Here is a 20064-nt window from a genome sequence, read left to right on the forward strand (position 1 = left end):
AAGGGTTTCAACCAGTGCATTTATTTTGACTATATATTATCAGACATACATTAATAGATAGTGAAGTGTTCTTTTAAATCAGAAATGTTTGCTAGATAAGCATGTTTCAATCTAGCACACGACCGAGTTATTAACATAGGTAAACATTGGTCTCACCACCCTTTGCAGATAAAGGTCTTGTGCATGTTACCATCACAACATTCAGAAATTTGATTTTGAACACCTAAGACCTAAACTAAAACTTTAGTAAGGCGTTTGATAAGGTCCCCCATGGTCGGCTTATGATGAAAGTGAGGAGGTGTGGGATAGAGGGAAAGTTGGCCGATTGGATAGGTAACTGGCTGTCTGATCGAAGACAGAGGGTGGTGGTGGATGGAAAATTTTCGGATTGGAGGCAGGTTGCTAGCGGTGTGCCGCAGGGATCAGTGCTTGGTCCTCTGCTCTTTGTGATTTTTATTAATGACTTAGAGGAGGGGGCTGAAGGGTGGATCAGTAAATTTGCTGATGACACCAAGATTGGTGGAGTAGTGGATGAGGTGGAGGGCTGTTGTAGGCTGCAAAGAGACATAGATAGGATGCAAAGCTGGGCTGAAAAATGGCAAATGGAGTTTAACCCTGATAAATGTGAGGTGATTCATTTTGGTAGGACAAATTTAAATGTGGATTACAGGGTCAAAGGTAGGGTTCTGAAGACTGTGGAGGAACAGAGAGATCTTGGGGTCCATATCCACAGATCTCTAAAGGTTGCCAGTCAAGTGGATAGAGCTGTGAAGAAGGCCTATAGTGTGTTAGCTTTTATTAACAGGGGGTTGGAGTTTAAGAGCCGTGGGGTTATGCTGCAACTGTACAGGACCTTGGTGAGACCACATTTGGAATATTGTGTGCAGTTCTGGTCACCTCACTATAAGAAGGATGTGGAAGCGCTGGAAAGAGTGCAGAGGAGATTTACCAGGATGCTGCCTGGTTTGGAGGGTAGGTCATATGAGGAAAGGTTGAGGGAGCTAGGGCTGTTCTCTCTGGAGCGGAGGAGGCTGAGGGGAGACTTAATAGAGGTGTATAAAATGATGAAGGGGATAGATAGAGTGAACGTTCAAAGACTATTTCCTCGGGTGGATGGAGCTATTACAAGGGGGCATAACTATAGGGTTCGTGGTGGGAGATACAGGACGGATATCAGAGGTAGGTTCTTTACGCAGAGAGTGGTTGGGGTGTGGAATGGACTGCCTGCAGTGATAGTGGAGTCAGACACTTTAGAAACATTTAAGCGGTTATTGGATAGGCACATGGAGCACACCAGGATGATAGGGAGTGGGATAGCTTGATCTTGGTTTCAGATAAAGCTCGGCACAACATCGTGGGCCGAAGGGCCTGTTCTGTGCTGTACTGTTCTATGTTCTAAGACCTGTCTTGCACATTAAATAGTTGGGCAGAATTACCACCACCAAGACCCAGGGCAATCAACAACATCAGGATTGAGGCTAGGCTTATAAGTGCTGCTCACCATATATCTTTTTGTAGAAGAATGCTGCATCAGGGACTGCAATAAAAGGAAGAAAAATGAGTGGTGAAAGAGTTGTAAGGGCAGGCTTCAGCACATCCTATACCATCTAATATTACCGACAGCTAGAAAACTTTACAACTGATCGCATAAACTAGCAAAAAATGCAAACAGCCGTAATATAAATAGCAGCATCCTCTTAATCCCAGCTGTGCTGTCTCAGTCAGTGAAATACTTTGGAAAGCTTGTCCCTCACATATTGGCTTTAATAATTGGTGTAGCTATCAACACTAATTTCCCTTCCGATGAGGTTTGCCATTTTTGAGTATAATTGGTTAGATTTAAGATTTCTCCAGATATTTCCCTTGTGCCAAATATAGGATCTCATTTTCATTGATAAACACTTGCTTTCTGTGGGTTAAAATGTGACTTTACACGTAAAGTAATCTGGAATAGCATGCTGCATGGTGAAAGTGGAACAATTTTACCGTAATGGTGTATGTTAGAAATAGTACAGGATCTCACTGTATCTTCGGATTTTTCCAATTTATGAACTCTTGCAGACTATGTTGTTCGGTTTTTTAAAAAAAGCTACAAGACAATCATGAAGAATTACAATGAACTGAAGATGATCAGAAGCAGCAACATTAAAATAAACAGCAAATAGTAGCTAGGTCATAATTATTCCTGTAATTCACTGCATCTCGGTCAAGACCGTAAATATCAATTTTTCCCATATGCTGTTGGGAAAGCAGGTTTCAGGTTCATATTCGATTTCCTGCTGTGACGTCCCTATTCCCACTAATTCCTCTGCTGGCAATTGTTCCTAGGATACGGAGGGGAGGCTCTGAGATCTTCTGATGGAGGCCAAAATTCAATATAATGACCTCTTCTCCCTCCATTCCAGTCTTAGGTCTAAACCATTGAAGAAGTTGGGAGACTTCTATGAATTTTCATGGCTCTCTGTGCTCATGTGCTCCTTGCTTTTGCAGCTGCTTTTGCAGCTGCTATTGCAGTACTGGTGATGTTTGTTTTGAGACAACTGCTGCTCTGTTTACAGGGCAAAATCCTGCTGGAAGCCTGCTTAAGAAATTGACTCCCAACTCAGCAAGTGAGTTGGAGTGGCAGGCAGAGGGCCTCCCCAGATTATTTTTTAAATTCTTGTTTAGGTTGAGGGGTTGCTGGCTGGGCAGCAGTTATTGCCTTTCCCTAATTGCCCTTGAGGAGGGCATTTAAGAATCAACCACATTGCTGTAGATCTGATGTCACACATAGGCCAGACCTGATGAGGACAGCAGATTTCCTTCCCTAAAGGACACTATATCAGGCTATCACAGACTGCAATGCCGTTACTCAACCAAGGATGAACATAAGGAGGAACTTGCATTTATATACCATTTTTCACAAATGCTAGAGTCTCAGCAGTTTACTGCCCATCAAGTAATTTTGAAGCAGAAATACAGTTGTAACTTAGGGAAATGTGGCAGCCAGGTTCCACGCAGCAAGGCCGCAAACACCAATGAGATAAATAGAACCATAGACTTCCTATAGTGCAAGAGGAGGCCATTTGGCCCATTGAGTCTGCACCGACTCTCTGAAAGAGCATCTTTTCCAGGTCCAAGCCCGGCCTATCCCGGTAACTCCATGCATTTACCATGGCCAAACTACCTAACTTGCACATCTTGGACTGTGGGAAGAAAACAGAGCACCTGGAGGAAACTCACGTAGACACGGGGAGAAAGTACAAACTCCACACAAGTAATCAATTTTTTCCTGATGTTCATTGAAGGTTTAGTGTTCATCAGGATACTAGAAGAACTCCCCTGCCCTTTGAGTCATGCCATGGTAACTAAATTTGCCGATGACACCAAGATAGATAGGAAAGTAAATTGTCAAGAAGAGATAGGGTGTCTGCAAAGGCTAAGTGAATGGGCAAAAATTTGACAGATGGAGTATAATGTGGGACAATGTGAATTTGTCCACTTTGGCAGGAAGAATAGAAACACAGTACATAATTTAAATGAGATGAGATTGCTAAACCTGGTGGTACAATGTGATCTGGGTATTCTGGTACATGAATCACAAAATGTTAATAGGCAGATACAGCAAGGGATTAGAAGTGCAAATGGAATGTTGGCATTGATTGCAAAAGGAATGGAAAGTAGAAGTAGGGAGTTTTTACCCCAGCTGTACTGGGCATTGTTGAGATCACATCTGGAGCACTGTGTGCAGTTTTGGTCTCCTTATTTGAAAAATAGATATAATTGTGTTAAAGCAGAGAAGGTTCACTTGACTCAATCATGGGATGAAGGGCTTAGCTCATGAAGAAAGGTTAAACAGATTGGGCCTGTACCCATTGGAGTTTAGTAGAATGAGTGGTGATCTTATTGAAACACATAAGATCCTGATGGAACTTGGATACAGTTTCCACTTGTGGGAGAGGGTAGAGCTAGGGGACAGAGTTTAAGAATATGAGGGCTATTGTTTATCATGGAGGTGAGGAGAATTTTTCTCTCTCAAAGGGTAGCAAATCTGTGGAATTCTCTTCCCCAGAAAGGAGTAGAGGCTGGGTGATTGAATTTATTCAAGACAAAGTAAGACAGATTTTTGATAGACCAGAGAATCAGCGGTGGGGGAGGAAGTGGAGTTGAGACTACAACTAGATCAGCCATGATCTTATCAAATGGAAAAGCAAACTTGAAAAATTGTTCAGCCTACTACCGCTCCTAAATCCTATGATGCTATGCCCTTTTAAATCTGTCTGAGAGCACATATTTGTTTTATTTTAGCATCACATCCAAGATGTGTTTGCGGCAATGCAGCAAACTCCTTCAGTACTGCACAAAACATCATAGAAACATAGAAAAACTACAGCACAATACAGGCCCTTCAGCCCACAAAGTTGTGCCGAACATGTCCCTACCTTAGCAATTACTAGGCTTATCTATTACCCTCTACCTTACTAAGTTCCATGTACTTATCTAAAAGTCTCTTAAAAGACCCTATCGAATCTGCCTCCACCACCGTTGCTGGCAGCCCATTCCACGCACCCACCACCCTCTGAGTGAAAACCTTACCCCTGACATCTCCTCTGTACCTACTCCCCAGCACCTTAAACCTGTGTCCTCTTGTGGCAACCATTTCAGCCCTGGGAAAAAGCCTCTGACTATCCACTCGATCAATACCTCTCAACATCTTATACACCTCTATCAGGTCATCCCTCATCCTTCGTCTCTCCAAGGAGAAAAGGCCGAGCTCACTCAACCTATCCTAGTAAGGCATGCTCCCCAACCCAGGCAACATCCTTGTAAATCTCCTCTGCACCCTTTCTATGGCTTCCACATCCTTCCTGTAATGAGGTGACCAGAACTGAGCACAGTACTCCAAGTGTGGTCTGACCAGGGTCCTATATAGCTAAAACATTATCTCACGACTCCTAAACTCAATTCCTCGATTGATGAAGGCCAATACACCATACGCCTTCTTAACCACAGCCTCAACCTGCACAGCTGCGTTGAGCGTCCTATGAACTCGGACCCCAAGATCTTTCTGATCTTTCACTCTGCCAAGAGTCCTACCATTAATCTTATATTCCGCCATCCTATTTGACCTGCCAAAATGAACCACCTCACACTGGGTTGAACTCCATCTGCCACTTCTCCGCCCAGTCTTGCATCCTATCAATGTCTTGCTGCAACTTCTGACATCCCTCCACACTATCCACAACACCTCCAACCTTTGTGTCATCAGCAAACTTACCAACCCATCCCTCCACTTCCTCATCCAGGTCATTTATAAAAGCACATCAGCCTTGCTTTTGGGCTCAGGTTTCTGGAGTGGACCTGGAATCCATGACCTTTTGCCTGAGGAGCCTGTGTGAAGGCAGAGCCCTCACGATATTGACTTGATTGTATTATAAACTGAGCTGTTGGGGGAAAGTGGATTTCAGGTGACCCTGATCCTGGTCTCAGTCATTGTCCAAACTTGCTCTTTCCAATAAAGCTTGCTTGATAGTAATCAAGAAAGGAAATCGTAGTTTAATTTTCCCCTGACTGGAGGTGTTGAGGCCTTTTTCTTTCTGTCCTGTCTAACTCTGCATAAACAAAAGATCCAATGTAGAAACGTTTTGGTTTATGTGATGCAGTGCTACACAACATCTTCGTTCTACATGCATCTGAAGGAGGCTGGCTTCTTTTAGAGGTCGGTGCTTTCCTTGGTGTCCAAACCTGTTCATTTTCAACCTCCATTTGTTTCCTTGATTCTCAAGATACTTTAGGTACAACCACTTTAGCAAGTTTAGTTTTTCAGTAAAAGAAGAGTTACAAAACAATGAAATATTGCATTATTTCATCCTTTTATTTTATAATTCACTGACTAGAGTCTGCAAAAAATATAAAAATGCAGTGCATAGTAATGTAGCATGTTTTTAAGCGTATTTGCCATGTTTTCTGTAGTTGATGCTAATGTGTTTAAACACTATACAGAATATTATTTATTGAAAAAATGGCATCAATTTGACAGCAATATTTTTTGCTGGGGATTAGTGGCACAGTTGGTACAATTTGGACAAATAAATAACTTTCCGACCTCATAAGTCATAGTTTTATTAGTCAAAGGTCTGTGGGGTATGCATCTATATGGGATTTTTGTCCCTCATTCAGGAAGAAACCCTGCCTTAGAGAGCTGCCAACCAGTCGGAATGCTTCCTGTAAAATTGTGGACATGTCAGTGGTAGGCGGGAAGACTAGCCGGGGAGTTTTACAGGCCCACCCATTGGCCCCAGGCTGTAAAATGCTGTCCATGATATTGAGATACTTGGTAGATTCAGGAAGCAGTGATTTGTGCTGTTTTATGTCAGCAGTAATGGTATATTTTCTGTTGTTTCGTTGATGTTAATGATGGGTGAGCTGCACCTGAAAGAAATAAATGAAATGAGAAATCACAAAATCCTTTTGGCCTTTTGACAATTTAAATTTTCAGTCAATTATTTTCAAGGTTATAAGCTGAGGAAGTACTATGAACCGTGCTAAGCAAGCGGTTTATATTGTTACTGACTGCTGTGATATAAACTTCATAAACATTATGCGGCCTATAAAACAGCAATAAATAACTAAGCATTCTGTTTTCTTTAAAAGTACACAAAAAACCAATTATTTACTGTTTTTCTTGAATTCAAATAACTTGGACATTTTGTTGAGTTACAAAAGAAAGGGATGAAGCAACTGCCAATCTAGAAAAGCTTCTAACCAGAATAATTAGCTTTGAATTGACCTTAAGACCTATTTCGATCACTTCCTCAGATTTGAGCAATGAATGTAAAAGAACAAACCATGTTAGCACCTAATCATTGAATTTCTACTCAAGGCCATAATCAATCCCATGGGTAATCAGCTAGTATAGAAAAACAAATGAAACCTTCATTTCAAAGATCTAATTTTAGGAACTAGTAGCTGTTTATTTTGAATATGCTGGAAACACTTAGGTTGATTTCAGATAAATAAAAGCCAAAGAGAAATAATTTGTGAACTAATTTTCAATAAAAGTGGATTTGAATGAATCATTTCTGAAATGCAATCACGATGATGTAGGCAATCGTAGCAGTCAATTTGCATTCAAGATCCTATGAACAGTAACTGAATTTAGTGACCAATTAATCCAATTTTGATGTTGCTTGAGTGAGAATGTTAACCAAGACCTTGGTAGAAATTCTTGCTCCTCTTTGAATTTTTCCCTGTGATCTTAATGTCCACCTGAGGAGGGAACCCAGCTTAACATCTCATCTGAAAGACAGCACCTCCAACAATGCACCACTTCCTCAGTTAGTTACTGGAGTGGCAGTCAAGTCCTGACATTAAACCTACCTTCTGACTCAGACATAACTGCTGCCACTTAACAGGTGGAAAACAGTTCATACTGTATCTGTTTAAGACATTTGGAAAAAAAGTAACAAGGTAAAGGTTTAACTCATCAGATAGAGAGTTGTAGAATTATTATAGCACAGAAGGAAGCCATTTGACCTGTTGCATTTGTGCCAGCTCTCTGGAAAAGCAACTCAAGCTAGTCACACTCTTTCCCTTTCCTTGTAGTCCTGCATTTTTTCTTTTTCAGGTAATCATCCAATTCCCTTTTGAAAACTGGTTGACTGTCTCCACCACAGTCGGGCAGTCCATTCCAGATCCTAACTGCACATTGTATGAAAAGATTTTTCCTCATGTCGTCTTTGGTTCCTTTAACATTCACATTAAATCAAAGGCCTCTGGTTCTCTTTCCTACTGCCAGTGGGAGCAGTTTCTCCTTATCTACTTTGTCCGGACCACTTGTGATTTTGAACACCCCTATCAAATCTCCTCTCAATTTTCGTTGAGGATATTTATATTAATTACCTCATCCCTGCCCTCTCCTCCATGTGTAAATCCTTTTTTGATCCATAATTGGCTCCCGTTCCATCCTTTTACTATTTATATCCTGAGAGAAGACATTTGGGTTACTTTTATGTTAGCTGCCAGTCTCTTCTCATGCTCTCTTGGTTTCTGTCTTCACTTCCACTCTGAATGTTCTATATTAAACTTGGTTCTCCCTTATATTATCAATCTGACATCTGTCAAGTTCACCCTTTTTCTGTGACCTGTTACTCTCTATCCATTTATCATCCAGGGAGTTACATATTTATTTGTCCTACCTTTACCACTCGTGGCAATGTACCTCAACCCCATTTCGTGTTTAAAGGTAGCCGATTGTTCAATTACAGTTTTGGCTGGTATACTTCTTTCCAATTTCCAATGGGCCAAATCTATTCTCACTGCTTTGAAATTGTCTGTCCCTAATAAATAATTTTTACTCTGGATTCCTCCTTGTGCTTTTCATAGTGATTCTAAACCTTATGATGATATGATCGTCGTCTCCTAAATGTTTCCTTACTCACACTTGACACTGGATTTCTGTTCCAGGTTCTTGATCCAGAATTGTGTCAGGAATGGCCATTAAGTGGCTGCCTGGCCAGAGCCCCAATTAAGGATGGTGTGTGGGCTTCCAATTCTAGAGATCTAGTAGAAGACCCCCTAGCACTGACAGATTGGCAGATCAGCAATAGGAGTTGCATATGCAGTTAGGTCTAAGAGAAGGTGCCTCGAGATGGAGGTGCCCTCTGAAGCCTTTATAAGAACTTAAAATTGCATGGAGGCTGCAGCTGCCAGGCAACCATCATGGAAGGGGAATCCTTCCATAGCACAGCCTCATGGCTGTGGGGGGAGGAGGTTAGCTTGCAGGAGTCCAGGCCACATGGCTTCACACTGGAAACCAGCCTCCAGCCTGTGACCAGATTTCAGCCTCAGCAGGAATGGAGAGCAGTTAGAGGAGCCATACTAGCCCCTTTAGGCTGCCTAAACAGGTAGCTGTCACTCTGCCCATCCTGCCTATTCAGAGATGGCGTGAACGCAAAATTCCAGCAAACAGGCACACAAGCTGGCAGCAGGAATTTACAGACCACTGCATTTCCATATTCATTTCAAAAATGAGCCTTCGAAAACCTGGCCCTTGATCTACTTGACCCACATCATTCCCCAGAAATAACAAACTTGAAATTTCAAGTTTTTATTTGTGATCAGAATAAGTATAATTACAGTACCAGCAAACTTGAACAAATCTCTCTACAGCATTACTTGCATTGTTTGTGATTTCAGTTGGGTCTGTTGCCATAGCAAGCAAGTGCAAGCACATATACTTAATGTAAAATGCAACTGCCATGTAAGACAATGCGCGTACATTGGCATGAAATTAAGACTGTAGTAAAGCTTCTGGTAGTTGTTCTGGCTTCAAACAATACCACTGCTTATTTTACTGATTGATATTGTCAGTATTGTCTTATAAGAAAATTGTTAAACTTTGATTTGATTTATTATTGTCACATGTATTAGCATACAGTGAAAAGTATTGTTTCTTGCGCGCTTTACAGACAAAACATACGCTCATAGAGAAGGAAACGAGAGAGTGCAGAATGTAGTGTTACAGTCATAGAGGTGTAGAGAAAGATCAACTTAATGCAAGGTAAGTCCATTCAAAAGTCTGACGGCCAGCAGGGAAGAAGCTGTTCTTGAGTCAGTTGGTACATGACCTCAGGCTTTTGTATCTTTTTCCTGAAGGAAGAAGGTGGAAGAGAGAATGTCCGGGGTGCGTGGTGTCCTTAATTATGCTGGCTGCTTTGCCGAGGCAGCGGGTTGTGTAGACAGAGTCAATGGATGGGAGGCTGGTTTGAGTGATGGATTGGGCTACATTCACGACCTTTTGTAGTTCCTTGCAGTCTTGGGCAGAGCAGGAGCCATACCAAGCTGTGATACAACCAGAAAGAATGCTTTCTATGGTGCATCTGTAAAAGTTGGTGAGAGTCGTAGCTGACATGCCAAATTTCCTTAAACTGGAAAGTTTATTAAATTTCATTGCTCATCAATAAAGCTAGTAAACGTTAACAGCTTTTACATTGTTTTCGGGTAAAATTATTGGCATCCTTCAGAAGCAGATTTGATCAATGTCTTGTTATTTGATCTTTATACATATGCAACTACTTGTTGCTTTTGAAATATCTGATTTTAAAGTACAAGAGATGAAACCAGTTGCATGTACTCCAAGGCAGTATGTTGAAACAAAGGGCCCGATTTTACCATTTTGATTCTAAGTGCTGGGCGGTCTTGAAACTAGGAGTGTTTCAGATCCGACTTTTAGACCCGTTCTCCGACACCCCCGTACACATTCTGCCTGAAAAAAAAAATCAGCGATTCTGAATTGCGCTGCACAAGCCTGTGGGTGGAGCTTATCACGCCCGAAACACTGCAGTTCCGATCGGAGCCTTCAACTGCGCATGCGCAGTAAAAAAAAATAGAAAAAAGATTTGGTGCAACATTAAACATGAATTTTTTTTAAAACCGAGGATTGAAAACAAACAACTTGCTAAGCAAAAACATAATGAATATTAAATAAAGCAGAGCATTAGAGTGTGAAAGGGTGAGAGCGCGTGTGTCCGGCCTACTCCCATACTCGGGGTGCTTACTCAGTCACCCTCACCCACTATGAGAGTGCATAATGGTGTGTGTGGATGAAGGTGAATAACAACTCTGATACTAGGAGTGAGCCAGTTTTATGGACACATTCTGCCCGAGTGCACACTCCCTTTCCCCTGTCGACTCTATCCCCTCTCAGCCTCTCATACTCTCATTCCCTCTTGCTCTCAACAGCCCAATATACCCACAGCTTTCCTCACACCCTTAGCCCCTCACACCCTTAGCCCCTCACAGTCTCGGCCCCACTTCCACATTCAACCCCCCTCCAAAGCCAGTCCACTATCAAAAGGCACAAATCGGAGTGTGATGACATACTGTTCCACTTGCCTGGATGAGTGCAGCTGCAACAAAAATCTCAATACAATGCAGGACAAAGCAGCCTGCTTAATTGGCACCCCACCCACCACCTTAAACATTTGCTTCCTCCACCACCAACACGCAGTGACAGTATGTATACATGATGCACTGCAACAACTCATCAAATCTACTTTAATGGCACCTCCCAAACCCTTGACTTCTGCCTTGTGGAAGGACAAAGGCAGCAAATGCATGAGAAAACCACTGTAAGTTTCCCTGCAAACCACACACCATTCTGATTTGGAATAATCACCTTTCCTTCACTGTTGCTGAATCAAAATCCTGGAACTCCTTTCCTACTTAAACAGCTGCTTAGTATCTCCTTGTTATCTATTTTTATTTTATCCATTATCTCAGCAATCTTTTCTTTGATAAGCAGGAATGCAAAGTCTTCAATTAGTACCTCAGCCATTCCTTCTGCCTCCACTGATACATTTCCATTTTGATCCCTAAACAATCCAACCACTCTGATAAACTTTTTACTGTTAATATGCTGATAAAAGGATTCCCTTTTACATTAGATGCCAATCTACTCTTGTACGATCACCCTGCTCCTCTTAACTCCTTGTTCACTTGTTCTCTATACCTTTAATATTCAGTCTGATTGTCCTTTGTAGTAACAAGCTGAAATGTGTCAGATACCCCTTTCCTATTTTTCATTCATCCAGAGACAACTTCTGTTTCTGCCTCCACATATCACTTCTAATAGTCCCCTTGGCCTACTCTTTCTTTTCTACATGCTATCCCTCAATAAAGTGATATACAGACATAGTGTCAAGTGATAAACACCAGTACACCCTGCCCAGAAGGGTTGGGAATCCTGAGATGACAAAAATGCATGGGACCGATCCGGATCCAAGATCTGCCCTAAATTCCAACATCATCACTGATGGTGTACTGTATAACTACACTTTCTGTCTCAGGAATATCAGGATAAAATAGAAATTGAATTGACTGTTTGTGGAGAAATACTAATTTTTGATTTTCAACATTTGATCAGTCCTGTATTCTTTTCCTGCAATATATATTTTTATTTATAGGTGGAAAAATCTGCCAAAAAGAGCTCAGTAAGAGCATAAAGGAGGATTGTAATAAAGTAGCTTTGGATAACATTTCTAACTATCCTAATTTGTGGTTATTCCTCGATTGAACACAATGAGTAAATGTTTAGTCATGAACTAACAAAAGGGCCTGATAGTCAGTATCAATGTGCATTTTACAAATCTTCACCACTGCTACACATGGTATTTATAATTCATTTTTCATGAAGCTCAGCCTTAAGGTCTTGCTGGTTTTGTTCACTGTACCAGGTGGAGTCCTGATTTTATATTTCTATCTCTGGTCCATTACAATTTGACATTGGTTGATGTCCTGTGCTGGATATACCTTATAATAGATTTTTTGTATAAGTGCTAACTCACTTACCAGTATATACCAGTGATAAGGAAGGACTGTAGAAAAAGAGATAATCAGCCATGGGTATCTAAGGAAATAAAGGAGGGTATCAAATGGAAAGAAAATGCATACAAAGCGGCAAAGATTAGTGGGAAACTAGAGGATTGGAAAATCTTTAAAGGTCAACAGAAAGCCATGAAAAAAAGCTACGAAGAAAAGTAAGATGGATTATGAGAGTAAACTAGCTCAGAATATAAAAACAGATAGCAAAAGTTTCTACAAATATATAAAATGAAAAAGTGTGGCTAAAGTAAACATTGGTCCTTTCGAGGATGACAAGAGGGATGTAATAACTGAATATGAGGAAATGGCCGAGGCATTGAACAGGTATTTTCTGTTGGTCGTCTTAGTTGAAGACACAAATAACATACCAAAGATTGATGACAAGAAGTCTATGGAAGGTGAGGACCTAGAAACTATCATTATCACGAAAGAGGTAGTGTTGGGCAAGCTAATGGGGCTAAAGGTAGACAAGTCTCCTGTCCCTGATGGAATGCATCCCAGGGTACTGAAAGAGATGGTGGGAACATAAGAACATAAGAAATAGGAGCAGGAGTAGGCCATCTAGCCCCTCGAGCCTGCCCCGCCATTCAATAAGATCATGGCTGATCTGACGTGGATCAGTACCACTTACCTGCCTGATCATAAGAACATAAGAAATAGGAGCAGGAGTAGGCCATCTAGCCCCTCGAGCCTGCCCCGCCATTCAATAAGATCATGGCTGATCTGACGTGGATCAGTACCACTTACCCGCCTGATCCCCATAACCCTTAATTCCCTTACCGATCAGGAATCCATCCATCCGCGCTTTAAACATATTCAGCGAGGTAGCCTCCACCACCTCAGTGGGCAGAGAATTCCAGAGATTCACCACCCTCTGGGAGAAGAAGTTCCTCCTCAACTCTGTCTTAAACCGACCCCCCTTTACTTTGAGGCTGTGTCCTCTAGTTTTAACTTCCTTACTAAGTGGAAAGAATCTCTCCGCCTCCACCCTATCCAGCCCCCGCATTATCTTATAAGTCTCCATAAGATCCCCCCTCATCCTTCTAAACTCCAACGAGTGCAAACCCAATCTCCTCAGCCTCTCCTCATAATCCAAACCCCTCATCTCCGGTATCAACCTGGTGAACCTTCTCTGCACTCCCTCCAATGCCAATATATCCTTCCTCATATAAGGGGACCAATACTGCACACAGTATTCCAGCTGCGGCCTCACCAATGCCCTGTACAGGTGCATCAAGACATCCCTGCTTTTATATTCTATCCCCCTCGCGATATAGGCCAACATCCCATTTGCCTTCTTGATCACCTGTTGTACCTGCAGACTGGGCTTTTGCGTCTCATGCACAAGGACCCCCAGGTCCCTTTGCACGGTAGCATGTTTTAATTTGTTTCCATTGAGATAGTAATCCCATTTGTTATTTATTATTTTCTGGAGAAATAGCAAATGCACTAGTGGTAATTTACCAAAGTTCACTGGTCTCCGGAGTGGTTTCCACAGATTGGGAAACAGCAAATGTGATGCCGCCTTTTAAAAAAGGAGGTAAACAAAAAGCGGATAACTATAGGCCAGTTTACTTAACTTCTGCAAAAGGGAAAATGCCAAGGAAGAAATAGCGAGACATCTGGATATCAATTGTCCCATTGGGAAGGCGCAGCATGGGTTCATGAAGGGCAGGTCATGTTTGACTAATTTGGTGGAATTCTATGAGAACATTACATGCGCGGTGGACAACAGAGAACCCTGGATGTGGTGTATCTGGATTTCCAGAAGGCATTTGACAAGGTGCCACAACAAAGATCAGATAAAGATGCATGGTGCATGGGTAATGCATTAGCATGGATAAAGGATTGGTTAACCAACAGAAAGCAAAGAATGGGGGTTAATGGGTGTTTTTCTGGTTGGTGATCAGTGACTAGTGGTGTGCTTCAGGACCACAATTGTTTACAATTTACATAGATGATTTGGAGTTGGGGACCAAGTGTAGTGTGTCAAAATTCACAGATGACACTAAGATGAGTGGCAGAGCAAAGTGTGCAGAGGACACTGAAAGTCTGCAAAAGGATATAGATAGTCTTAAGTGAGTGGGCAAGGGTCTGGCACATAGAGTACATTGTTGGTAAATGTGAGGTCATCCATTTTGGTAGGAATAACCGCAGAATGGACTATTATTTAAATGGTAAAAAATTGCAGCATGCTGCTGTGCAGAGGGACCTGGGTGTCCTTGTGCATGAATCACAAAAAGTTGGTTTTGCAAGTGTAGCAGGTAATTAAGAAGGCAAATAGAATTTTGTCCTTCTTTGCTAGAGGGATAGAGTTTAAAAACAGCGAGATTATGTTGCAGCTGTATAAGGTGCTGGTGAGGCACACCGAGAGTACTGTGTACAGTTTTGGTCGTCTTTCTTGAGAAAGGATATACTGGCACTGGAGAGGATGCAGAGGAGATTCACTCAGTTGATTCTGGAGTTGAGAGGGTTGGCTTATGAGGAGAGACTGAGTAGACTTTGACTATATTCATTGGAATTCAGCAGAATGAGGGGAGATCTGATAGAAGCATATAAGATTATGAAGGGAATAGATAAGATAGAAGCAGGGAAGTTGTTTCCACTGGCAGGTGAAACTAGAACGAGAGGGCATGGCCTCAAAATAAGGGGGAGCAGATTTAGGACTGAGTTGAGGAGAAACTTCTTCACCCAAAGGGTTGTGAATCTGTGGATTCCCTTCCCAGTGAAGCAGTTGAGGCTACCTCTGAATGTTTTTAAGGCAAGGATAGATAAATTTTTGAACAGTAAAGGAATTAAGGGTTATGGTGAGCGGGTGGGTAAGTGGAGCTGAGTCCACGAAAAGATCAGCCATGATCATCTTGAAAGTGGAGCAGACTCGAGGGGCCAGATGGCCTACTCCTGCTCCTAGTTTATATATTCTTATGTTCTTACCAAAAGTGAAAAAAATTATCACAAGTGCTTAACGCCTCTTTTATTAACAACAATATTGTGCACATAACATGCCTCATGTTGCAATAGTGACTGCCTAATTCCAGAAAGAAAACACAGGTCTCGATTTTCAGTTGTCCATTGCGGCGACTATAGAAGTGGGCGCGATTTGAAGGGCCCGATTTTACCAAAACCTGGCGCCCGTTTTCGGGCGTGAAATCGCGGTAAAGTTGGGCGTCAGGCGATCTGCACCCGATTCCAAGCAGATCGCGGCTTTACCGACACCCGATTCGGGTGCGGGTCCGGCCCGACGATTTAAATGCATTTGCATGCATTCAAATCAACTTAATGAACCGTGCGCCCAACCTTACCGTCAAATCCCACTTTGCCGTCTTCTGGTCCGATGCGGATCCGCGCTCTAATCGACCTGCCGAATAAAAATCCGAAGTCGCCACTGCAGCCTCCGAGAGCGGGGTCAGAGACTGCAACGGCTCTCTGACCCAGTTCCTCCTCTGGAGGGAGGGGAGGGGGGTGGGAGGAGGAGAGGGGGTGTGATGTATCGTCCTCTTGGAGGACCGATCATCCCCTGGGGGGGGGGGGGGGGGAGCGGTGGGAGGAGAGAGGGTGTGACCGATTATCCCTCGGAAGGGAGGGGTGGTGGGAGGAGAGGGGGTGTGACCAATCATCCCAGGGGAGGGGGGGGGGTGGGAGGGGAGGGGGTGTGATGTATCATCCTCTGGGGCGGGGGGGGGGGGGGCGCCGCTCCCACTCTGCCCCAGATCCCTCCTCCCCACCGGAGGAACGAATCCCTCCTCTCCGGAGTGGCCGCATACTTCAAACACCACGACTGTCATTATTCACCTCAGCGTAACCTTGCCCCCTCCCTCCCCACCGATCGGCCGCAGAGTGGCAGAGGGCCACCCCCCCCAGAGGATGATACGTCACACGCCCTCTCCTCCCATCCCCCCTCACACCCCCCCTCCCCTCCCAGGGGATGATCGGTCACACCCCTCCTCTTCCCCCCCCCCCCCCCCCCCCAGAGGATGATACGTCACCCCCCCACCCCCCCAGAGAGTCAGAGAGCCGCCTCCTATGCTTTTTTCTTTCGCGCTGGGCGCGCTGCTTCAGATTTTTTTCGAACTGCGCATGCGCAGTTCAGAGCACCGATCGTCCCGGCAGTGCTAAGCCCCGCCCACAGCGCGAATTTGACCGGGAGCCGGCAAAACGCGTCTGGGCGCGCTGGAAAGAGGATTCCAGGCTCGGATCTATTCGACGTCCAGATTCGACACTTAGACTCAAAATGGTCAAATCAGGCCCGAAAACTCTGCTTCTGTATTATGTGACAGTGCCCCATTGCCTCCGTGATGCACTGATGCTTTAAAAGTGAGGGTGGGTGCGTGGGAGTGGACAACTCCTTTTTGCCTCCAATTAACTGCTCATTATGATTCTTGAGGAACTTAGTAATAGATTGATAAAAGCGCTGATACCTGCTCCAGTCAGTTTGACTTAGTCATTTCTAAAAGGCAAACATGATTAAATGATTCCACCTTGCGCCTATTGTAGAAGGATAATTAAGATATAAACATTCTACTGACTACTATCTGCAGTTATAATTTGTGTGTTACATGCTTTCCTGATTGCAGTGCATAGAAAGCTCTCAATTCATAGGCATGACAAAGAGGGAAAGGTTACCTATTTAGTCAGTTCTCTACCTGGACTAACTGCCATGAGCTCTCTGTAGCTTCCTAACATGAGCTGGTTTGTGCCTGCGGTCAGGGTAGCAGGTAATATTTTTAACTCTGCCACCGTACTGTTGCTACGTTTATCCATGGTGCACATAAATAGACGAGCAGCTTAAAACTCGAACACTATCAAGATTCTCTGTAGACCAGTGGTTGTTAAGTGTGAGCCAGACACACCCAAAAGATGGAGTCTGGCTACAAGGAGGTGCTGAGTCCTTCGGTCAGTTGGTTTGCAGATCATGTACTTTGTGGCTGCTGCTCTCCAACATGCCACAAAGGTTTATCATCTGATGAGAGGGCTAAGTGTAAAATCAGCCTTCAACCAACTTACTGCAAACAATTTCACAATTGATCTGCTAGTATCTAGCATATGTAGTGTGTGTCAACCATTTCTTTCAAAAGACAAGGAAAATGTAAAATGATGATTGAAACATTTGTTTCTTTTATTTTAAAGGCATCCTGAACTTGCGGCTGTTTGTCACAGTCTTAGCACATTAGTCTTGTATCCTGGACCTGAAGCAAGTAACCTCGAAGAACTTGAACTTGACCCAGCGCTGTCCCCATACAATATCATTATCATAGATGGGACATGGAGCCAGGCCAAGGGGATGTTTTATGGAAATTCTCTTTTCCGCTTCCCTAAACAAGTAAGTATTAGATCACAATATTGCAGCAAGAAATCTGTTCAGTAACTTTTAAACATAAAATGTACATCTGCTTCATTCAATAATGAACCAAAGAGCTCATGGCAGTGACGTGATACTTGTTTTTTGCTGAAATAACTGGTTTTGGCTGTGTGAGTAGTGGGACATTGATATTGAATAGAATCATAGAATCCCTACAGTGCAGAAGAAGGCCATTTGGCCCATCAAGCCTGCACCAACAGCAATCCCACCCAGGCTCTACACCCGTAACCTCATGTATTTACCCTACTAATCCCCCTGACACTAAGGGACAATTTAGCACGGCCAATCAACCTAACCCCCACATCTTTGGAGTGTGGGAGGAAACTGGAGGAACCCCTTTATTCCTGGGAAAGGAAAGATCAGCCACAATTCCCGCTCTTTTTCAGCAATAAACTCTAAGCATTGCTCAAAATCTCAATGCAAACTAGTCAAATTCACAAGTGATATCACGCTATGAAGTGCGGCCCAGGATGAATTAGAGAAAATATATATGCGGGCAGAATATTGACAGATGAAATGCAATATAGACAAAGGTAAAGTACTTTTTTGGGAGAAAAAAGCATGCTGTTCATGAATGAGGATTGGGATGAAACCTTAGAGGATTTTGTAGTTAAGGAACAAATGGCCTACATCTGCGGTGATGAGAAAGCAGTACTTGGTGTGAAACAGGATGTGGACAGTGATGGTTCCCATGACTGGGACTTCACTTACAGAAGGTAGAAATCATGAGAATAGCAAAGAGTCCATCGAAGAAATCAAGACTAATGATGGCTAGCAAAGTAGATAAGGAGTAGTAGGAACAATTTGATGGTTGAGGTGGGCAATGTAACAAAGGTGAAAAGAAGCAGTCTTTGTGATATGGAGTTTGAAGCTCAACTATGGGCCAGAGGGTTTACCGAGCTTGCATACAATCTGACCTAGCCTGAGTCAGTAAGCGGAGGAGAGATTTTCGCATCGACAGAAAATTATGGTTTGGTTTCCTTAATGTTTGGTGAGTGATTGTTCTGGCTCACCTACAACTTATAGTCAGATAGGCAGTCTGCCAGTGAGTTGAGGGGTAGAGCTTAGTATTGTCAGTGTATTCATTGAAACTGCCCCAAACCTGTCACTGAAGAACACAATGTCACTCAGAAAGAAAAGAGAACTTTGAACACAATCATGGAGGGACAGGAGGAGAATTCATTTTTGAGATGGACTACAATTGTTTGTACAGGTAGAAGTGGCTGTTCCATTGAGTAAGACGACAGGGGACTGTCGAAGAGGATGTTGTTAATAATTTTGATTTGGGATAAGCCTTGGCAATGTGAACTGGACTGAAGGGATCTGAACAAGGCACTGTATGAATGGCGAGCACAGTTCTGACCAGGGTCGTACAGAATGTGGAGGAAACATGATGTCCAGTTGGCCTGTGGTGCGATGTTAGTGTCCTGATCCACCAATGCACTGTGTCACTGCTACATCTCCCTTCATTTTGAGATTTTAAGTTTTATTTCTAGTTTCTATCTTGAGGTTCTCTCCCCCACAGCATGTTTGTCGATTCTGCATTCTACCAGCGGCAGGAAACCACAAAGGCAATGTTGCTGCTACGATGCAAAAGGCAGGCAATCAAATTCACTGAGAAGCCAATTTAGACATGTTTTCATGCAATTGTTTGCAAATTTGTGCTGAGTGTGGAATTCAGCGAGTGTCACACAGGGATCACGGGTCATCAGATTGGCATCTTGTGGCCTGCCCCCCCACAATAGCATTGGATGGGCCCCTGCACTTCCATCCATGATCATGGTCAACTTGCAGCATTTTTTTTCTGTCTGGTGATGACACCCACTTCTGGATCTTCTGTCAAGACCCATGCTGAAGAATACATTCAGCCATTACTCTCCTAAACCATCCAAAGATGCTTCACAGGCTGCAGGAGAAGCAAGACACCAAAAAAAGGTTTGGAGTAGATAGTGTATTAAGAAAAAGCAGCTGAGGAAGATAAACTGATGATTTCTTGACTTGAGTTAGCATGATATCTGATCAGTTTTTCAATCCCACAAATTAAGAACAGGCCAATTGTATCAAGAATGAGATCATAATCATTTATCTTATTCAGTTGCATTCATTGAGCTTGTTGAAGATCCCCACCATGATGTACAACTCAGCAACAGTAGTGATCACTGACAGTGATACTGTATTTAATATGTATTACTGCCAGCATTCTATTCAGAGCATAAATAAGTGACAAATATATTTCCAATGCTTGTACGTTTTAAGTTTAGGAGTGCAAAAAGTATTTAACCTACATTGTACTAAAATATAACAACTAATCATACTTTGGCCTTTCTTTAGAACACCAATTC

At 42.9% G+C, this 20064-nt stretch overlaps 1 protein-coding gene across 1 annotated transcript in view; it reads left to right on the forward strand.

The window, feature by feature from the left end:
- The window catches only part of dtwd2 (DTW motif tRNA-uridine aminocarboxypropyltransferase 2), a 114027-nt gene that overhangs the window by 65180 nt on the left and 28783 nt on the right, over positions 1–20064 (forward strand). The window contains exon 4 of the mRNA XM_078214620.1: positions 17491–17683. Within this exon, the coding sequence (XP_078070746.1) occupies positions 17491–17683 (193 nt within the window). The remainder of the gene's footprint in view (positions 1–17490; positions 17684–20064) is intronic.

This window comes from Mustelus asterias, chromosome 6, assembly GCF_964213995.1.
Source record: "Mustelus asterias chromosome 6, sMusAst1.hap1.1, whole genome shotgun sequence".
NCBI lineage: Eukaryota > Metazoa > Chordata > Chondrichthyes > Carcharhiniformes > Triakidae > Mustelus > Mustelus asterias.